Here is a 21,247-nt window from a genome sequence, read left to right as displayed (position 1 = left end):
AAAAGAACTGGCAATAAACTCTCCGACACTCTTTTTAATCGCCAAGGTTTTTGTTTTACACAATGTTTATAAGGAGCTGCAATCATTACACCATGTTCTACATGACTTCTTAAGTTATTAATAGTAAATTAACAAAAATAAAATAACTTAAAAATGCATGGGAAATGGGAAATAGGATAACGCACTTACATTCTCGTGGGATTGTTATTAGTATAAAATACCATAGAAAACATTCATCGCCCGAGTGACAAACCGAATATTATATTTAAGAATCAATTCCTAGAACGGAGATATGGGTGAGTTCACTAACAAAATGTAATAATTTTGTTACAAACGCAATAAAAATGTTAATTGATCAGATTCATATTAAATTCGCTTATATGAAAAAGGTTAAACTGATTGCACAACTTTTCCTTTATCGCTATATGTTAATTGCATCCAGGTTCAATTATTACGATTAATCGCATTTAGAAAATATTTATTGCGATGAACGTAGTTGAAACGTTAGTTTCTTTATATTAAAATAACATTTATCGACCGGTTACGGCTATACATAATTTTTTATTCATAATTCTTATACGGTCTTAATCAATTTGACCAAACCATTTTTTCTATGTACCTATAGGACTTCTAGAACAGTTTAAAGGTGGCGCAATATTTATAAACACAAAATGATAACGATAGCAATTATTTGTTTATACTAATATTGAAAGGTATAAATATTTCTGGTTACGTGCGTGTCTTGCAGTATGGGCAGTTCGGGGGCAGCACACATTTCTGATTTTTATTCCTTGATGAGTCACAAGTTGTTGGTATTTAGGCGCTTGACAGTAAATCATCATGGCTTTACAGCAGCAGCAGCCGGAGTTAGAATACACGACCTTGAGATATTCATCACCACTAGGCTAAAGATCTATTCTGGACTCGCAACGAAGCGTTTGATTTAAAAAAAATCCTTTTCACTGTTAGTTTCACTTGTTTCGGTGAAATTGCACTTTCCCTCTATCAAGATTGGGATCAAAGACCGAGGTTTTAAACAATGCTACGCACAATACCGTATGTCACCTTCGGAGAATACTAATGAAGATGTTTCTTTCCTTAACGTAGGAATTGATTGACAGCTTGAATTTATTTTTTAAATTTGTTTTCAAACAAAAACTCAACTTTAAACAATAAAAAAACAATTAAAACTCTTCGTTTTGGAACTTCATAAAAGTAAATATAATTAGCGTATTTTAATACATACATATACACAACAGCATAATTATAATAATAATCGGTAATAATTTTAATAACTATAAAACGTTAAATTGTTTTTGGTTACTTATGAAAGATAAAAAATACTAATGTTCAAGCTCGCACTCACGTCAAATTAAAAAGACGACAAGAACTTCCTGGAATAATTAATGGAAGTTAAAATCTTTATCCTTATTTCAATTGAATGATATTGGACATGTTATGCCTTTTGTTACTTGCTAGAGGTAATTTAAGCCAATTCAGACAATTGAGAGTTCACCCCATACATCATCCAAATTTATTAATAACGTAAGCGTTACGTCTTATTCAAGCTGATAAGATGAAAGAGATAGGGACGTCAAATAGAAGATTTAAGGTGATAGGATAGCAATAATACATTTCTGTTAAGAAATTTTTGGTTGCGTATTTGGTACTGAACGGAATCAGTTCGAGTAGTTCGTAGTGTATATGTGTACCTTTATTTATTTATTAACACTTCGTTACATTACAATATTAAAAAAATGAACATAATTAAATCAAAAGGAGGGGAACTCGCAACCTTATCGCTTTCGAGCGATCTATTCCAGGCAACCACTGTGAGTAAAGAAAAAAAAGTATTAAATTACACAAGATGGGCAAGAAGTGCTAAAATACATGTTAGACACAGTTATTAAGACAAAACGTAAGTATATCCTATTAACTAATTTAATATTTGTGTTTTTTAATTAATTTTAGTTTTATATCTATACATGTATATACAAATAATATATGTAAATTAGCTAGATAATTATTTAATTCTAAATAGGACCGAGTCTCTACTAGTATCTATCTTAGTCTATACTAGTATATAATACTGTATTAAAGAATTTTTAAGTCCTTATAAGGAAGATACTACTTTCAAAGTACATATAATTGTAAGTTTAAATACAACTGTACATAATTTTGTGAGAAATTATGTCGACTTAGTTTGGAATTAGGTCACGAGTTATATTTGCCTTACACAAGACTCGATTCAAATCGAGTGCGCGTACCAAACAGAAGGCTATATAGAATCATCTACTTGACTATAAAAGAAATTGCAACCCACAAAGAGCCTTGGATGGAAGATTATTGGATTTTACTTATCATATCACCTCATGCCTAATTGCCTAAACTGAAAGTTATGGATGTAATAAAACACATCTTTAGAGTTAATAGCTTTGAGAGTGCTTATTTATAAACGATCCTGTCCTTCATATGTCTATGAAGTTTTGATGGATGAAACATCGACCCAATTTACAACCTATAAATACGGGCTAAAAGAGGATGATGCCAAGGGAATATTTTCTACCAATCGTGCACGTTCGCGTAGATTGTCAATCGTTTAACGGAGGAAGTACACAATTTTAAGGCATTTCGTAACTATAATTGTTGGTGAGACAACGAAATTCAATGCTAAGCTATTTTAACGTATACACTATGGATAATATACATACGACTGTCGTCTAATTTAAAATAAATTTTATTTTGGAAATGTACTAAAAACATCTGGAAAAAAAAACACCTAAGTACGCCCCGAAGGAAATTTCCTTTCCACAAGGAGCTTCCATGTCACGGTGCGGACGAGAATTGTCTTCTATAAAAAACGGAATCTTCCTACAGTTCGTTCCTTCCGGCAAATAATTAAATTAACTGAAATCGACCTTACAACGTAAATTTCCTTAGTTGACCGTTTTTTTTACAAGAGTTAATATGATGCTTCATAATACCACGAGTTTTAAATGATAATGTTATCGAAGTTTTTTCCGAAGTAATTAAAATGTATATACCTAATACATAATAAATTGACAACTAGGGCGCCCATCGTCACGATACACGACAATGAACTTGACGGAAACCATTGTCACGCCCGCACAACGCTCAATGCCCTCAATGTAACTATTTACTATAGGGGACTGGCAAGTGCAGTGCACAGGGTCTAGTGTAATAAATGTATTTATATCATTATAGACAATTTTCACTATGTGCTGGAGAGGGTAAGGGAGCGTTCAAGTATTACATCACGCAATTTTTGGAGAGTCTTGAACCCCCCCCCCCCACCTAACGCGCCGCAACTGTTTCGTGACAACCCCCAGTGACTCTTAATACCTGAAACTTAACTTTATGTGGTGTAAAGTACTAGAAAGTGGAAAATAATATTAACAATAACGCGTAATTCAATCCCCGCCCGCAACGTAACGTTTTACAAGAGGACCCCCTCCCCCAAATTCGTTACGTAATACTTGAACGCTTGAAAGGGATATTTCTGTGTTCTGCTCCAAGATTCGCAGAAGGTTGATTCTCTAGAGAGCTTAAAATTATCATTGAAACAGAAGCTGTATCTCAAAAACTACTAACTATAAAACTTTAGTTATGTATACAAAATTTGGCTAATCTTATCAATTTATTGGACACAATAAGTGAAGAAAAAGATAAATTGACATAAAAGGCGACGGCTTTTATATACAACTACGACAAAATAATCTGAAGAAGACAAATAAAAAGATGGGAAGCCGATATGGGTAGAGCAGCTGGTTCTATGTGGCTATATAAAGCTAGACACGGAGAAGAGTAGAAGCTCTTAGAGGAGGCCTATGTCCAAGGACAAGCTGTAAAACAGATATTAACCGGCTTGCCGATTAATTATTAGTGTTTACAGTACTTCACATTTTTATGTACTAGGATAAGTATTTTAAAGCAATAAAAACTATAATTATTATTTTCAAATTAATAAACTGCTTTACGCTGAGAGATAATGCCACTGCTTATTATTATATTTCTTAGAAAATAAAAATTGTGAAATGAATTCGTTTCTATGACGTTTATACAAAGAGCGAAATAAATTCCTAATGATACTTAGATTCGGTCATTAAACATTCGCAAGCAGAAATGTAAAAGTTAAGCTTGCTTATTTCGGTAAATTTTGGTTTCACTGATTGTTATTTTTTATATGAAAAATCCATGTATTAGCATTTTCCTGGATATGTATTTTTTGTGCTATAAATATTGTAGAGAGTGAAGTGTGATGTCATATTTAAATGTGAAATTGCTGAAATAATCTGGTAAATATCCTGTAATTACATCGTTCTACGTTTTACATAAAAGTAGTCGGTAATTTGCAATTAGTTATTAGACTATTAACTTTCAAGGTGCCTCACAATAATGTTTCGTAAAATGCCAATAAACTTTATACTAAATTTAACAATGAATTTAAAAAAGGAATTAAATGTTCGGAATGTTCGAAATTCAAATCTGTCATTCACTATGCATCAATCGTAGTGAGCGTGACGATCTCGGTATGTTTTACAATGGCTGTATAATTTTTGTGCAAGTGGGTGCTCTATTTAGTCCATTGTAGTGTTAGGCTGGGTTCGTATGAGTCAAGTGTAGGAGCAGTGGTCTGGAACGCGTGGTTCACTGTAGAATCTGCACGTGGGGGCACCACACGTGCTGGGCCTGACGCACAGTCTGCACACAGTTCACGCAGGATAGCGAGAAATCCTCCCAGTCTTTGTAAGGAAACTAGTGATGATTGTGAACCAGTATAACATTTGCAGCGTCTTCAATTATAAGAACATGTTTGCGGAAAGGAGTTTTACCATAAACAGTAAGTGCGTCTATTTATTTTATAGTGGGTATATTACTTTTGTATATCAGATGAGATTTTCCGAAAACTTTCTTAGTTTATGACTTTATAAACACGTACTTAATTTTGCTTTCAATTGTAGAAAGTGATAGGTACCTACCTAACAGATAAAGTAATGTAAACAATGATATTGCAGACTTTAAAAAACAAACAGATTTTTTTATTTCTCTGTGGTACTTTTAGGAACTTAAACAGTATTACATTTTGTGTCACTAGGATTTTTAAAGTGCAACAATTCAAAACATTAGTGAAAGAAAGACATTGTTTAGATTTCCGAAACATGTAAAACCTACTTGTTCAGCCAACCGTCTCTACAAACTTACGTAACTTTATCTTAACTATGGCTTTCATGTTATCATAAAAAGCTTTTTAATCTGTACATATTCTGAGTCAAAAATAGTACCGTTGTGAAACTTAGAACTTCAGATTTGCTAAAGAAAGTAGATTACGAATATTTTCGATTCATACGAGATATTCGCAATCTCTACAAAGGCTACCTTATGTATGTATACAGTATCCGAATCCTTTTTTCCGTGATAATTGTCAGAAATTTTATGTCAAAATAATCGATGAAAAAAGTTGTACTGTGTCACGCTGTAGTGTGAACTGCTGAGTGCTGACCATGATTGGTATCTTATTCATAAACGAAATTAATATGCACGGCGAAAGTAGATGCTGTATGTTATGGAATTTCCCTTGTTTCACAATGCATTACTATTTTTATCTCCCTTGATATTTCTTATCAATCTTTATCAATCAAGGTATCCTAGATAATGTTATGATATGATGTTATGTACATATTCGATTTCGAGTGGTCGTTTAGTTTACGAGTTATTCTGGAATATGCAAACAATGTGTATTTACGAGTGTAGACAGTAACACTCGATTATAGATTTCTAGTGCTACTTGATAAGTGATTACAGAAAATATATAGATCTGTTACGTACATATAAATAAAGGTAGGTTATAACAAATTAACATTATGAGCGTTACTAAATATCTTCGCAAGCATTTATTTTTTAGAAAATAAATATTTTAACGTAATTATAATATGGAAATGTTGTGCTCCGTAAAGACGTAGAAAACTGTAATAGCGAAAGTTTTAAATATATTAAATTTATTCTGAATTAATTATTAGATTTCGTACTCTGTGAACTCTGTTGTATATTTAACTAAGTTGCTAGAGGAGGTAATTTAATATTTTTAGGAAGGACATTCGCAGCTACGGCGATAGAAATCGCATCGTTGTGTTTTGTATATCCTGTTTTACATTTTCTTCTAGTTGCTATACCTACATTCTGCAACTAGTTTTTCAGAAATATTTGCTACATACATGCTTGAAAGTATCTAGCCGCTACTGGTATTATTTATATATTTATGTAAATACAAGACATGTATCTGCACTTAAATTGTCTGAATGACAAGCTGAGTATTCTTATCTTACGAAGATTTAAAACCACATTACACAAAGGGGCCACAGTTAACGCAGAGATTAGTCATTCGAACAAGACATTAATTAAATTATCTTCGTAGACACAGCGATTTTATAAATTTACACAATGTTTTCATTTTCCTTAGCATTTTGTAGATTTATTTTTCTTGTTGCAGTGATGAAAGCGGTATAACGTTGGTCATCTAACACAAAATTGAACGTTTTTGTACTAAAGGGGAAATTTTAAACCGCAAATATGCCTGAGCTAGGAACAGTGATGCGAGCAATGGAATTGCAGCGACTGATTGAAGACAAAGTGTCGGAGTGGCGAGAGAGGTCAGCTCGGGTCGCGGGTACAAGTGTGGCCGACTCTTATCAGCAACCACTCAACTTCAAACGACACAAGTATAGACGCAAAAACAGCGCTGAAATAAACAGAATTATCGCAAAATACTCGAAAGTTAAAAGGACAGACGAACGACACTCTGTCCTGCAGACGTGTCCGGAAGAGCCGCCAGTCCCGCCCGTCAGGATAAAAAAGGTACGAGGCAAGTTTTCTAAGAGCGAAGACAATCTTGCTTATATTTGTGTCATGGACGAACGTCCCGTCGCTATATCTCAAGAGAAATCTCAATTAAATGTCTCTAAATATAACACAAAAAGCTGCGAGGACATAAATGCTTTTGTCGATGTTGGACGTACAAAGAAAAGTAAGCTATTTGAGGAGAAAAGTATTTTGAATACCAAAGCAACCCCCGTTATGAGGCCAAAACTACATAGTATTAGTGAAGATATTCTGGATATATCTGATTTCGGCGATAGCGGTGTTGATTTAAGACCCAGAAATAACTTCGTGACCTCTACTCCCTTATCAAACAGGAAGACATGTCCCGTTGGTGATTCTGTGTCAGTGATTGATTTTGAAAAGTGTTCAAACAGTGTCAGTGATTTAAAAAAAGGTAGTTCCGAACCAGATATTGCGAATAGAATTTCTGTGGACTCATCTAAGACTTTAGATGCTAAAAAACGCTGGAGCCTTCTTAAACCGTTGAAGCCTACGTTTCGAAAAGGAACTTTGGATTGCTTAGTACGATGGCGTGGAAAGAAGTCACATAATCAATCCAAGTAAGTATTTATTGTATGAATTTTTAAGCTTTAAATCGTTTGCCGTATATTTTTTATTTTATACTTAATTTGCATTCATCTAATATTGAGTCTTGAACGATACGAGAACGCGTTAAGAAAAGTAGTTAATAGATCCAGTAAGTTTCCAGTTGAGATTAATTAGTTTACTATACAACCCTGTTATGAACATCTGTTATGAAGGACGCATTCCTTTATACGTAGGTAGTAGGTACTTACAGTACATTATCATTATGCAATTTCCTTTGAGGAACCGGTAGTAATATTATCTAGATAGATGGAATGATGAAACTATTTTTTTTAAATATTTTATGTTCATAGTTCGAATTGTACTGTTGTAATGTGTTTAATAAAAAAATGATAATTGGTAATATAATGATGATGCTATTGTGTCCGTGTGTGTGCTTTATTAAGTCGGTGGCCATGTACCACGCGTATTTTTGCAATAAATGTAGAAAGATATATAACGCATCATTAATTTTCAAATATATTTTTTATACATATACAAATGTCTTTTATAAGACAATTAAATGCTTTAGTAGTAAAATAGTACATTACCTAACAATCTATTTATCAACTTTTACCTCTGGCCTACCCCAAGAAAAATATACGTGAGCTGACTCCTGTTGCAAGCACAAACATAGATTATTTTTAACATAATAAACTGCCCTCTACATTAATCGACAATAACTAGTAGTAGTAACTATACAATATGTCAATATAATTTTTACGTTATTTTAATAATAAGACTGAAACCTAGGTGGCGCTATAATCAAGAACACTATTCTCTGTGCAGAAATAATTTATTATTGTTTCATTAAAATAATAAGTTTAATATTTAATAACGTTTGACGTTAAGAAATTTTAAAGTGTGCAATATACTGATGTGTATTTTTACAACAAAACTAAAGTAATACGTTCATATTTCCTACTCTCTCGTGTCATACTCTAGAAGCATCATCATATTGTAGTTGTTGGTGATAAACTTCATTATCTGCTTTACTAATATAATTTCCTACCATAAACTTAGACCATGAAAAATACCTAGTTGGTAATTAAGTTGTCACAGCGTCCCTGCCAATTATAATAACCCGTTAAACGAGGAAATCTTATGACCCATTATTAGTATAAAGCTACATTGTTATTTTTGATGCAAATGTAGATAGTACACGCTATTTAAAAATATTCAAATAGCGGAATTTTATTTTTAGCACCGATAACGATAAAAACATATAATTCAAATTTGATTTTGAAAAGACGTCAAGTCGAAACCCAAACTTTTGTGTTTCCCAAGAACAGCACAGACGTTAATTATTTTATTTACACCACTACTTCGTTCAAAAAAGTTTTATATTTTATTTATTGTATAATGTAATCCGTCCTTTATTATTGAATAACGGAACGGACGGAACCGGAGGAGTGAATAAACGTTAAAATCGTATCCAAATCCAATATATTCAAAGCTGTATTGAATTGTGATCACATATATTTTGTCTAATGACGTAACTTAGGGGTATTTTCTTAGTCAGTGACAAAGTGCTTTGAGAATCTTTTTCAATAAAATTCATGTAATATATCCTTAGTAAACTGCAGTAAGTTGGTTATTAGCATCACAATAAGTACAACCAATCTTGTAATTTGTATTGTGAATAGCTCGACCTACTCACTGTCGGCATTGAGTCACCGAGTATTTTATATGGTTTACATTACATTCATTTGATATCTTAAAATAATTGCATTCCATTTCCGCGTTAGTTTCTTTATTCGTCAATACTTCGGTTTTCTAATATAATATCCGATAACCTATGTTCTTATTTTATCGTACTACTGCTACTTATGTTAGTCTTATTTTAAAACAAACCATGATTTAGATTTGACATAGAATAAAACAGAGTTCTTGTAACTAATTAATATAACCACATATGTAAATAAGAGCAGTGTTGGCCTAGTGGCTTCAGCGTGCAACTCTCATCCCTGAGGTCGTTCGTTGCGATCCCTGGCTGTGCACCAATGGACTTTCTTTACATGCATTTAACATTCGCTTGAAAGATGAAGGAAAACATGAGGAACATCGCCTAAGAGAGGAGTTATTATTGTGGCATTAATGGGACATATACAACGTGTAATTGAGTACGCTGAAAATCTAGAAGTTCTTATTGGATTGAGATATAAATTTGAACTTGAGATATAAACTTTATTAAATTGAGATATAAACTTATTTAACTTGAGACAAAACTTAATTAACTTGAGAAATAAATAAAAACTTGAGAGAATAGATTATGAATCAAAGTCAAAGTCAAAAATTCATATAGGTAACACAATGTACATTTATGAACGTCAATAAAAAATAAATATACATTAAATGCTTCTAATTTTACATTTACAGCCAGTTCTCAAATCAAGGGGGTAGAACTGAAGAGAACAACAATAAACTCTCCGCCACTCTTTTTAATCGCCAAGTTTTTCTTGTATTACACAACGTTTGTAAGGAGCTGCAACCATCATACCATGTTCTACATGACATTAGCAGGACGCATGGTAAAATAGGAGCACGCAATTACATTCTCGTGGGAACAACACGCAATTACATAGTCAAAAATAACTAGCATCACCGCATACACGAATTCAAGTACCACAAGTAGCACCCGTTCACGAGTATCACGCATGGCCAGCCATCGACCCCCTCGCCATATTTTAGGGTTAGAGACAACCCGACGCATGGACGCCGACGAATGCATTGAGATATTATGTTCTATGGATGAATGCAATACGCATTGGGTTAGCGTGGGGACTACAAAACCTACCCTCTCGCCTAAGAGAGTTATAGGAGAGACATATACAACGTGTAATTGAGAACGCTAAAAATCTCGAAGTTTATTAAAATTAAACTCGGAACAACGTGATGATTTTTACTGATAGGGCCCCATCAAAAAAATTACCATGGGCCCCAGATGGTATAGTTACGCAACTGCCTACTTGCCTATTAGATTAACAAATGAGCATGATACAGAAATCTGAAGACCAGACCTAAAAAGATCATATACATTATACATATATAAATTGGGGAATTTACTGCGTGCACACAAAAATTCCCATTGTAACAGCATATACTTACTAGTTGGGTAATAAAACAAACTCATGAATCATTGAAAGTAAACGGAATAACCGTCTTCAGTATTATAATGTTTTTCTGATTCCGTACGTTCGCTTTTGGATTACTGGGCTTAATTAAATGTAATATTATCTTTAATTTAAATCGTGGGATCGAATTAGTTTGAGCGTCATATCAACGTTTTTGATTGTTCTAATTTATACATAGTTTCTGTTCAGCCTTGGTACGCAAAAAAAACACTATACATTGAACCCAATTCAAACAAAGCTTTGCATTGAGAAATGTGAAGTCTCGTCAACTGTTTGCCAGTCGTTGGCAATTCGCGCTACGCGAAGCCTGAACATATATATCGGCTGTAAAATTTTCAGTTTTATGTAAAGTTTTAAAGTTTTTGACAATGGATGCCATAACAAAAAATGATCCATGGATGTTTGTGTACAGGAGCCTCCAGGACAAGGAAATCGTTAGTCGCAAAAAGTGAGTTTACCATTGATTTTAAGAGCTTCAAATAAAATAATTTCTATACCTGAAACCCAGTCTTTACAATGAAAATTAATTGAACTGTAAGACTTTAAATAACGTAATATTTTAATAATATCAACAAGTTAATTTATTGGAATAATGTTTTGCATATTAGGCTATTTTATAAATCTTACTTTGACTTACTTATATTATTCTAATCATGATTTCTGGAAGATGATCTAACTGTTTGTTCCTAATAGATAGTACTGTTTACACGGTAAACGATAACGGTATACAACCTGTCTGTCAACTTGGTTAATTCATTAGTAAAAAATCAATTTAATATTACCAACACATTTAAAGTCAGAGCAAAATATATTGTTAAGTAATGAACATTGAATGAATGAAATGATTTTTTTTTGCGTTTCCTAATTACTCTTTCATATCGTTAACAGAGTAGAAACTCAACATCTCTAAGTCTGCCTGCTCTGACCTCACACATTATTCACCTATCTATGTATTAACCCATAATACTTACTTACGGGTAATAATAAATTAGTATAAAATTATTAACTTATAAAGCGAATATTGCTAATGAGGTGTCAAAAAGTCCGAAATATACCAAAACCACTCGGCGGCTAGTGCGTTGGTTATGAGACAGGGTAGACGAGCAGGTTAATAAATTAAAGTGCCGCTCTTGGACACAACTACAACGGCAACGCACAACCTACCAATACCAGGAGGTTTGCAAGAGCGTTGCCGGCCTTTAAGATGGTACAATTTTCTCTTTAACGCCATTAAGTCGTAACTGATCGTAAATACCTGGAATGGATTCATTCGTATAATAACTTTTCGGTAAGACAGTTTTGTACATATAAAGATTGAAGCTGTATGGTTTTCCGCGCTATTTTTACCCTTCTAAGCTACAGTCATCAGTTCATGAACATTAAATAAATATGAAATATTACAGCATGCTTGATGTCTGAAGCGCAGATTTATACTATAATTATTTTCCTCAAACAAAAGGATAACAGTCGTTAATAAATTACAATTAGAGGTATTTTAGACATTTAATCATATGGACAAGAATTACTGATATTTGTTAAGTACCTTCATTCCAAGTAAACAATATAACATATGCACGTATGTCATACCGTATAGGTAATTACTAGGAATAACTAGGCATGAAGGTCAAAGAAAAAAGGATATTTCTTTTTCTAATGGAAGAGAATTCTTTTGAAAAAAAAACTGTCACGTCTTGTAGTAATTGATAAAGGAGAATAACCTGGATTTTTTGCAGCCGTATGTTTTGGGTCGTATTCAAAAACGAGGTATTTTAATAGTTGTTACATTAGTAGAGGTAAAATTACTTTTAGAGAACTGAGTGGCAGATAGTAAAGTTAGAAATACGGACTAGCAATTGCTGAAGTAATGTTTTAATGTCGGTTTTTAGATATATCTCAATTATGGCTGTATTCGCTTTGTCGTCGGTTGATTTTTACTAGGCATGCATCGATACGCCTTTTTGCCGATACGATACCGATACTCTTATAGAAATATCGCCGATACCGATACCAACGCTTATTGAATTAAAATTAAATCTAGTTTGGTTAAAGTTTTTAATTTTTTTATATAAAATATACACAAAGTTGAATAAGATTAAAGGTTTAGTTATGAATATTAAGAATTAAGAGTAATAATTAAATAACAGTACAATAAGTAACTGTTAATAATTAAAATTAACATTGATAAGATTTTTATAATTCTGATTTTCATTTAATTTGGTATCCAAATACTACGCGCGATAGCAGTTAAAAGCCAACTAAAGTGTCTAGCGAAATGGAATACGCGGTGACAAAGCGGGTGACAGGGGCATAGTTAGTCCGTTTGCAACGCTTCGATCGAACAAGATGCGCGTTTACATTACTTTTTTAAAGCGCGAAATTTAAAAAGTATCGTTGTATCGACAATCAAAATATCGCCAATACAGATATATCGGCGAACCCAATGTATAGCCGTATATCGGTATCGGGATCGGTAACGGATGCATCCCTAATTTTTATCAATAACTCGCAGAAACTTCTACATAGATGAGATATTATTTTGAATGCCGAAAGATGTTTCAATTGACGCTAATATTATTCATTAACGTGTTGTAATTCTATTGCTTTTTTGGTAATATTTAATAAGTCGTTTTATTTCGTCGTAATGTTATATAATGTCGCATATGGAATAGTTAAAAAAAAAAAAATTTGCGTTCAAACCGACTGACTACAACTTAGAAGCATTAAAAACAGGCAACAGCGGACGGAAATTGCGTGAACAGGTGAAGGCTATGTACAGAGTTCGTGATGTCATAATTAGTTGTTATCAGTAATCGAAAAGTATTTTTAAGGTTTCTTAAGCAAAACATTATATTTGTTTTGTGAAGTGCGCGCGCACTTTTACTTTAGAACATACACTCCTCGATTTTTAACCTGTTGCAGTATTCTATTACTGTAAGTCTATAGAATAAATATCTAGAGTAGAACAACTCAATATGTACTTACATTTAAAGAAAAATATTCATATAAAAAAGTTCTGAGTATGTGATTTCGGTTTTAAAAACAAAAACAAGTAATTTACAATTTTGATCTAGTTTCTATAAAGTAATGTAAGTTATATTGACAATGTTTGAAATTTGTATATTTATCACCATGCTGTGATATTACAAAAGCACGTGCGTTTTATGTTGCTGGTTACTTAGTGCTACGGTTGCGTTTTAGACCGACGAACGTGGCCACCTTGAATTACGTCATTCCATTGCTGTTGCGGAGCAAAACAGTCCTAGTGGTGTTTGGACACGTTTTCATCGCGTTATAATTGCGTCTCAGTGAAATCCTTCTTAATAACGAAAGTGCATCAATAGATATATGCGTTCAGTGACCTTTTGCAACCAAGAGGAAGAAATAAACGACGATCGAATGTTTATACGCAGTCGCCAAACGTCTCCGCCAGGTTGTTTGTGTTTACGTCATTTCTCTGAGTATGACTCGTTCGTGATCGCTAACTGATTCATTTATCTGCATATTGTTATGGTAGCTTCAACTCACGAAACGCCTACAATTGAAATATTTCCTTGAGGTTTAACTTACAAAAATGGATGAAGAATCAATGTGGAAAAGTTTTTATGATAAGTTGCAACAGCAAAAATCTGTGGAAGAGCAAGTTCACGAAAGCCGGTATGTACTATAATATATAAATATATATATAATTAATATAAAGTTCGTATTCGGTCCAGAGAAAGGTTTATAAAGGCGATTGGCCTCATTGATTTGTCAGCGTTTTAAATACCAGTGTCTATAAAATAATTAGCAAGCACGCATTTGATATTTCTATTATATACCTACAGGTTGATACCCACCTTATTTATTGCGAAAATAGGTACTTACTAATAATTAAAATATGAGTAAGTTTTTTTTCACTTTTACTTTGGCGTCTGACGTAAAGATGAATTATATACATATATAATTCTTTTTATTTGTCTTTTTAATGGGTCTCTAATTATCTTGGCTTCTATAACTTTATTAACTGGAAGATAGAAGTTTTGTCAACCATATGATTGAATTAATTAGGGTGAATGTTATTTGTTTATAACTAAAATATTGGTTAAGATTAGATACTTTTTATGCTAGAATTTTTTAGCCATACAGAATTGGTTTAAATGTTGGCGCTGCTCGCTTCCAGATATGTATCATAAAACTTGACGTTGATGGTCAACAGGTCAATTTCAGACAGCTATTTTTGACAGTTGACGTATAACATGTACTATCAAGTATGTATTTGATTTGGTCGGAGGATGTAGTTCGTAACGTGATTTAATAATGATTAAATGAATAAATTGATCTCCTTATCGTAAAGTGAAGACTGAAGAGTCCTCTAACCTTTAAAACCGTGATAAGTAAACAGTTATCTTATCGTTTGCAACTGTTATTTTTCAACTAAACTCAAAGTCACTTTAAAATGAGTTTTATTCGTGGGGCGTTGCTTTCAAAACAAACTATTACGACGATGGAGTATCGACATCTTCATTTACTAAAGAAACAAGGTTATATAAATGGAGAGTGGGTAAACGCGAAGAACAATGGTTCTTTTCCGGTGCTAGACCCGGCGAACGACAAAGTTATAACTGATGTACCTGATATGGATGCAAGTGACGCTAAAGCGGCGGTTGATGCTGCTGCTTGTGCTTTCAAAACATGGAGAGACACCACGGCAAAGGAACGATCATCTATACTTAGAAAATGGTTTGAAAATTGTCAAAAAAACGCTGAACATTTAGCTGAAATTATTACAGCAGAAGCTGGTAAACCTCTGATTGAATCAAAAGGAGAAATTGTTTATGGAAGTTCCTTTTTGGAATGGTTTGCTGATACAGCTCGTCATATAAATGGAGAGGTCATCCCAAGTCCTTGGCCTAACAAACATATAATGGTAACGAGGCACCCTCTTGGTGTTGTTTCAATAATTACACCATGGAATTTTCCTTTTGCCATGATAACTCGTAAAGTTGGAGCACTTTTAGCAGCTGGTTGTACATGTGTTATAAAGCCCGCTGAAGATACTCCCTTAACAGCTTTAGCTGCAGTTGAGTTGGCTTTGCAGGCTGGTGTACCGAAAGGTGTTATTAATGTTGTAACTTCAAGTAGGAAGAATGCTCCTGGTGTTGGTAAAGTTTTGTGTGAAGACCCCCAAGTTGGATGCATCTCCTTTACTGGTTCAACAAATGTTGGCAAAATATTGTATGGAATGGCAGCTAAAGGTATCAAGAGAGTTTCATTAGAACTAGGTGGAAATGCTCCATTTATTGTTTTTCCGAGTGCTGATATAAATAATGCAGCTGATCAAGCAATGTTGGCTAAGTTTAGAAATAATGGGCAGGCATGTGTTGGAGCTAATAGGTTCTTGATACACCAAGATGTATTTGATCAATTTGTGCAGTGCTTCCAGTCAAAAATTCAGGACCGTTGCATATTGGGGCCTGGTAATAAAGAAGGTGTTACATGTGGGCCCCTAATTAATGAAGCTCAAGTCAAGAGTGTATCTAGCTTAGTTGATGATGCAGTTTCTAAGGGTGCAAAGGTCTTAATTGGTGGAAAAATTGCAAAAAGCATTGGAGAAAAGTTTTATGAGTCTACAATGCTAATAAATGTTAAAAAGGAAATGAAAATATATGAAGAGGAGATATTTGGACCAGTTGCTGTTTGTCTTAAGTTTAAGACGGAGAGTGAGGCCTTGGAAATTGCTAATAGCACTAAAAGTGGACTAGCATCATATGTTTTTACAAAAGATCTTGGTCAGGCATTCAGAATGTCCCGTCAACTTGAGTTTGGTATGGTTGCCATAAACGATGGTGTTTTATCAAGTGCTGAACCACCATTTGGGGGTGTTAAGGAATCAGGTATAGGAAGGGAAGGAAGCAAACATGGGGCTGAGGAGTATACTGATATAAAATATACACTCTTTTCAGCTTTGGACAAATAATTATATGATTATCAAGTAATATATAAAGAATAACTTATTTATAACTTTTTAAGGCAAATGTTTGCTATTGTACCATTCCAGTCTTCCAGAAAATGTGGTTATAGTTTAAAATTATATTAGGGCAATACATGAAGCAAGTTATGATTTATACTTGTCTTGTATCTAGTGTATGAAAATAAGCATTTATTAAGCATTCAATTGTATTATCACATTGTAATCTCTTATATAGATAAAATAAATAATTTGACTTGATATTTTGTTTTCATTTCTTAACTTATCTAACCAAAGGGTTGATGATGATTAGAAACTACACTATTAACATGCATTTCTTAAACAAATGATGTATTTTAATGATAAATATTGCTTGCAGAATCCAAGAAGTTGATGACAGTTTCTTTGAGAAATTTGGCTCCATATTAAAACAAGTGTCACAGAAAGCTGCTTTGGAAGAATCAACTCCTCTTGCACCTTTAAAGGAGGCTGAAGAGCAGGATGGTGAACAGAAAGTAATAGCAGAAGTAGGAGACAGTAGAAGTATTACCAGAGATTCAGATAGTGGCAATGAAACACTTCTTGATACAGATTCGGAACCGGAGGATCCTGAGAAGTTAGATTTTTATGTTGAAGCTATTGGATGGAATGTAAGCTTATTTATACTTTATTAGTGTAAACTTAACTTGCTCCTGGAGGTAATGTTATATATTTCACCCGTAAACAATTATTGATTCCTTTTAGTCCAGAAGGTACATACCAATAAATAATCACAGAACAAGTCAGAGTGAATTAAAATGATTTTCTAAATTTTGTAGTAATTTATTAATGTGCATTTCATATTATTAAGGATTATTTATATATTTAAATAAAAAAAAAATATATATATATCTCGATTTCATAGTTTAGTTGGCGTAAAACTAAGTTACGTTCCCGACGAAAATAGATTTCTGAGCATATAAGTTGACTTAAAAATTAAAATGTGTGCGCCCCATGCTCCGTGGATGATTCGAATACCTATCATAGACTCAAAAAGCACTAGTCTATTAGTGTTCTTGATGCATAGCTTATTTTTTTCGATCTTGAAATATCGGTAGTTTTCGTAGAGTAGCAAAATAAATAATTAAATTGGTATTAATTAAAAAATGGTATACGAAGGTCAACTAACTGGTTAGAACATTGACACTCTTCAAATGGAAGCATAATGGTCAAGTAGTGGCAATTTGCCAACTTATTTTCATCAGTAATTTTGTCAACTTCCATGCCAAGGTTGGCATGGCCAAGAATACCTATGCGTTTGAATGTCAATCCCCTACAAACGATTTTAAACTTATGTAAAAAATGCAAGACATTAAAAAATATGATTACGTATCATACGTAATCATATTCGTACCCATACAAAAAATCGAGTCGCTAAACCTTGGGCTTTTCTCAGACACGCCGTCGATTATCGGAGTATTTAATAGGTAGGCCAGGTCCGCATCTCTTTATCAGTTTTTATAAAGAATAAATCACAATCACAACACACATTATTACCAAATTACCAAGAGAATTATATATAACGTATAATCTGTTTCAAACGTCTAGATTACGCAGTCTGGATATTCTCAAGTTGCATTACGTCAATGTAATAGTTATTCACAGATTTGTTACAATAAACTCTTCATAAACGTTAATATTAATGCAAATAACTCAGTAATGCAAAACAAGAATAAAGCATTACTCATTAAATGACGTATTTTTTATACTTGAACGATGAGTTTCGTTCTTAGTTAAATTGTTAGGTATATAAAATTCATATGGTTGGAATAGTCATTACTCATGTGGAAAATGTTTTTGCAAATTGATATTAATATCAGACTTCATTATTCTCTTAACCGATCTGTTTTAAATAAGCTGATAGTAATGTAAACTAGTTAATAAAATAAATGCTTTAACACGTGCAAACGCACCGAACTCGGGACCTTGGATGGTTACGTGTTTATTGTTACAACACCACTTACTTTATTGTAAACATGAATCTTAACGAATAGTTTTAGATATTTTATTAACCGAAGTTTGAGGAAGTGGGTTAAGAAGCAAGTTTTAGCTTGTTAATATTAAGATTGTTTATAACAGTCATAATATGTGTATTTCTAACCAATTCTTAAAAGACTTAACTTTTCTATAAAAAAAAATAATTAAAGAAAAAATAGCTAAACCAAGTTCATTTAATTTAATTCATAATAATATATATCATAATTTATAGATAAGGCACCCAATAGATTCTCATTTCTTCATCTAATGTACTGCTTTATGGGATATTATATCTAATTGAAGAGCACATAAATCAATTTTTCCATTAACGAAACGTTACGATGGAGAATACCACCATAAATACTCCTTAATAAAAATTATACTTAGGTTTTATGAGTTGTACAGTTCTCGAGATATTAAAGGTTTCTAAATGAGTATATAAAATAACTTTTTATTATGTGGTCGAATATACGTTGGCGGCGCCTTGCGAAAATAGAATCAGTCATGTTCGAATCCCGATTCCCAGCCAGGCCCGTCAGTTCAGAAACGGATCGCAGCAGATTCATATCTGTTATCTAACCAGCCATTCATTATGAATTGTTTTATGAAAATTTTGTTCTAAAGTGCTTATAGTGTGTAAAAGTGAAAATGAACGGAACAGGGACGCTTCGGACTAGGAAGTTTAGGGGTGTAAAAAAGGAGATTCTGGAACGGCAGACTAGCATGATCATACAATCAATGACTGTATGTAAATATCGACTGGATTTGATTTAAATTTTGGTAACCGGAAATGTTTGGTGACTAGACTTGTCTTTTAAATAACGGCAATGACTTCAGCGTTTAAAAATAAGTTGTCAAAGAAATATAGGTACATTGTTCTTATTTAAACACATTCGAGCATTCAAACAAGTCGAGCAATTAGCAGTTTGGTTACAAAGCTGCCATTATGCAGTAGGTCAGTAAATCTAAACCACCAGTTTTCCGTTAGATCAATTTTCCCACGACGGCGCACTAAGTACTGAACTACAAAATATTGCATTTTATCGACAGTATTATATGCGGTTTACAATTGATTGAATGGTTTGTTTGGGGTTTACCTTAGCAACCCTTGTGATTGACCGAAACGCGAAAGCGAAATTAAAAAGTGTATTGGTACTGAATTAATGAAACTAGTGTATTATTACGATTCTTCGGTATGTCTTTAGTGCTTTGTTTGTTTATAGACACTCTCTTTGAAAAAGATCAAAACCGCTCGTAACTTTGAATTACACGAAGCATTCTTATTTTGAAATCATCATAAAGTATTTATATTTCCGGTATCGACCTCATACTACGTGTTATTTCTTTTTAAAATTATTGTGATAGAAAACCTAATTAATAAACGTTGTATGACCTTCATTATTTAGATTAACCTTTTTATAGGTCGATGAACTCTACTTGGAAGTGCTGTACGAAATTTTACACAATGTCGGCGGATGTGACATAGGCTGCGAAGTGGGGAGTCAAGTGATGCTTTCATATGTCCAAGAGGCTTTTAAGATCTCAAATGAGAAACATACAGAACTGTTAACCCAAGCTGAGGCCAAAGAGCCCCCGGAACTGATGCTAAATGTTGAAGTTATTGAGGGGAAAGATTTAGTTCCTAAAGACCCAAATGGGTTAAGTGATCCCTTCGTGACAATATACCTTACTTCCAATACAGCACATAGATATAATACATCTGTTAAAGCTAGTACATTAAATCCCGTTTGGGAAGAACATTTCTCACTGTAAGTATGTTTATAATTTGAAGTGACGCATGGGCATTTGCATCACTGTATATGTTACTTAGATTTATTATTTATTAGGTGACCAGCGATATTGTTTCTTTCCCTGAACAATGAATATTTTTTTAAGTTATGACAGTAATTACACTTAAGTTTTACTTGCCTAGCCTTTTCTGTAAATAAAGTTTGCAAATTACAGACCCTATACTTCAGTCTAATTTCCATATTATAAAATCCCATTTCCTTAATGTATATTTACCGTGTCTAGTTCAAGCTGTTACTAATTTTACGATACAGTAACATAAATTTAACTGGAGTGCAAGGCCGTTTTTAATTACCTATGCATCGCATGTTTTACTTAAATGAATTGTAAAAGAAAACTAAAATAAATAGAGAAACGATATAGAAAAAAGTTTTAGATTATTTATGTATGATTGTGTCAATCTTAAAAGGATTTATTTTCTTGTAACTTGTGAGATGGAAATTAGCTTAGGTACAGAATATATCAATAGCGACATTTTTCATTGATACAATTTTTTGTAAAAGTTCATGTTGGATGAAGTAATTTTCTATACATTTCAATTGATTCTGTCTGTAATTTGATTAATTGATGATATGAATAATGTATTTACAGGCCCATGTCCGGAAATGTTCATGAAGATTCACTAGTCTTAGAAGTATGGTAAGTTTTACACCAACTATTACTTTAATACTAATAATAATTAAGTGTAGAAGGTGTATGCAGTATCATGTTAAGAACCAATGTTGATGATTGTCCCAAGTGAAGGACCCAAGAGGGACAAAAACGCCAGTTTAAATTATACGAGATTAGTGACTTAGTTTCGTTTACTATATTGCGATTTATTTATATGCCACAAAAAATAGGACATTAAATCACACTA

General features: G+C 33.0%; 2 protein-coding genes across 8 annotated transcripts in view; both read left to right on the top strand.

The window, feature by feature from the left end:
- The first annotated feature begins 4,733 nt into the window (after positions 1 to 4,733).
- LOC123713673 (protein unc-13 homolog 4B) overlaps positions 4,734 to 21,247 on the top strand; it is a 30,462-nt gene continuing 13,948 nt past the window's right edge. Inside the window, exons 1-5 of one of the 7 annotated variants that reach the window (XM_045667470.1) lie at positions 4,734 to 4,861; positions 6,509 to 7,457; positions 16,943 to 17,213; positions 20,002 to 20,348; positions 20,980 to 21,027. In XM_045667470.1, coding sequence (XP_045523426.1) covers positions 6,589 to 7,457; positions 16,943 to 17,213; positions 20,002 to 20,348; positions 20,980 to 21,027 — 1,535 coding nt within the window. In that variant the 5' untranslated portion in view covers positions 4,734 to 4,861; positions 6,509 to 6,588. Of the gene's footprint in view, positions 4,862 to 5,771; positions 5,860 to 6,438; positions 7,458 to 10,920; positions 11,065 to 13,781; positions 14,271 to 16,942; positions 17,214 to 19,133; positions 19,324 to 20,001; positions 20,349 to 20,979; positions 21,028 to 21,247 lie in introns of those variants that run through there. The other 6 variants (XM_045667473.1, XM_045667471.1, XM_045667472.1 and 3 more) reach the window with 6 other exon arrangements.
- LOC123713675 (succinate semialdehyde dehydrogenase) lies at positions 14,857 to 16,829 on the top strand. The gene has a single exon (XM_045667477.1). It carries the CDS (start codon positions 15,052 to 15,054, stop codon positions 16,570 to 16,572), a length of 1,521 nt encoding a protein of 506 aa, XP_045523433.1. The 5' UTR covers positions 14,857 to 15,051; the 3' UTR covers positions 16,573 to 16,829.

Source organism: Pieris brassicae, chromosome 8 (assembly GCF_905147105.1).
Source record: "Pieris brassicae chromosome 8, ilPieBrab1.1, whole genome shotgun sequence".
Lineage (NCBI taxonomy): Eukaryota > Metazoa > Arthropoda > Insecta > Lepidoptera > Pieridae > Pieris > Pieris brassicae.
Note: the sequence above shows the minus strand (reverse complement) of the source record. Positions and strands in the feature narration are given on the sequence as shown.

Coding starts and splice junctions, on each gene's coding strand:
- LOC123713675 (XM_045667477.1), top strand. CDS start 15,052: ATGAGTTTTATTCGTGGGGCGTTGCTTTCAAAACAAACTATTACGACG.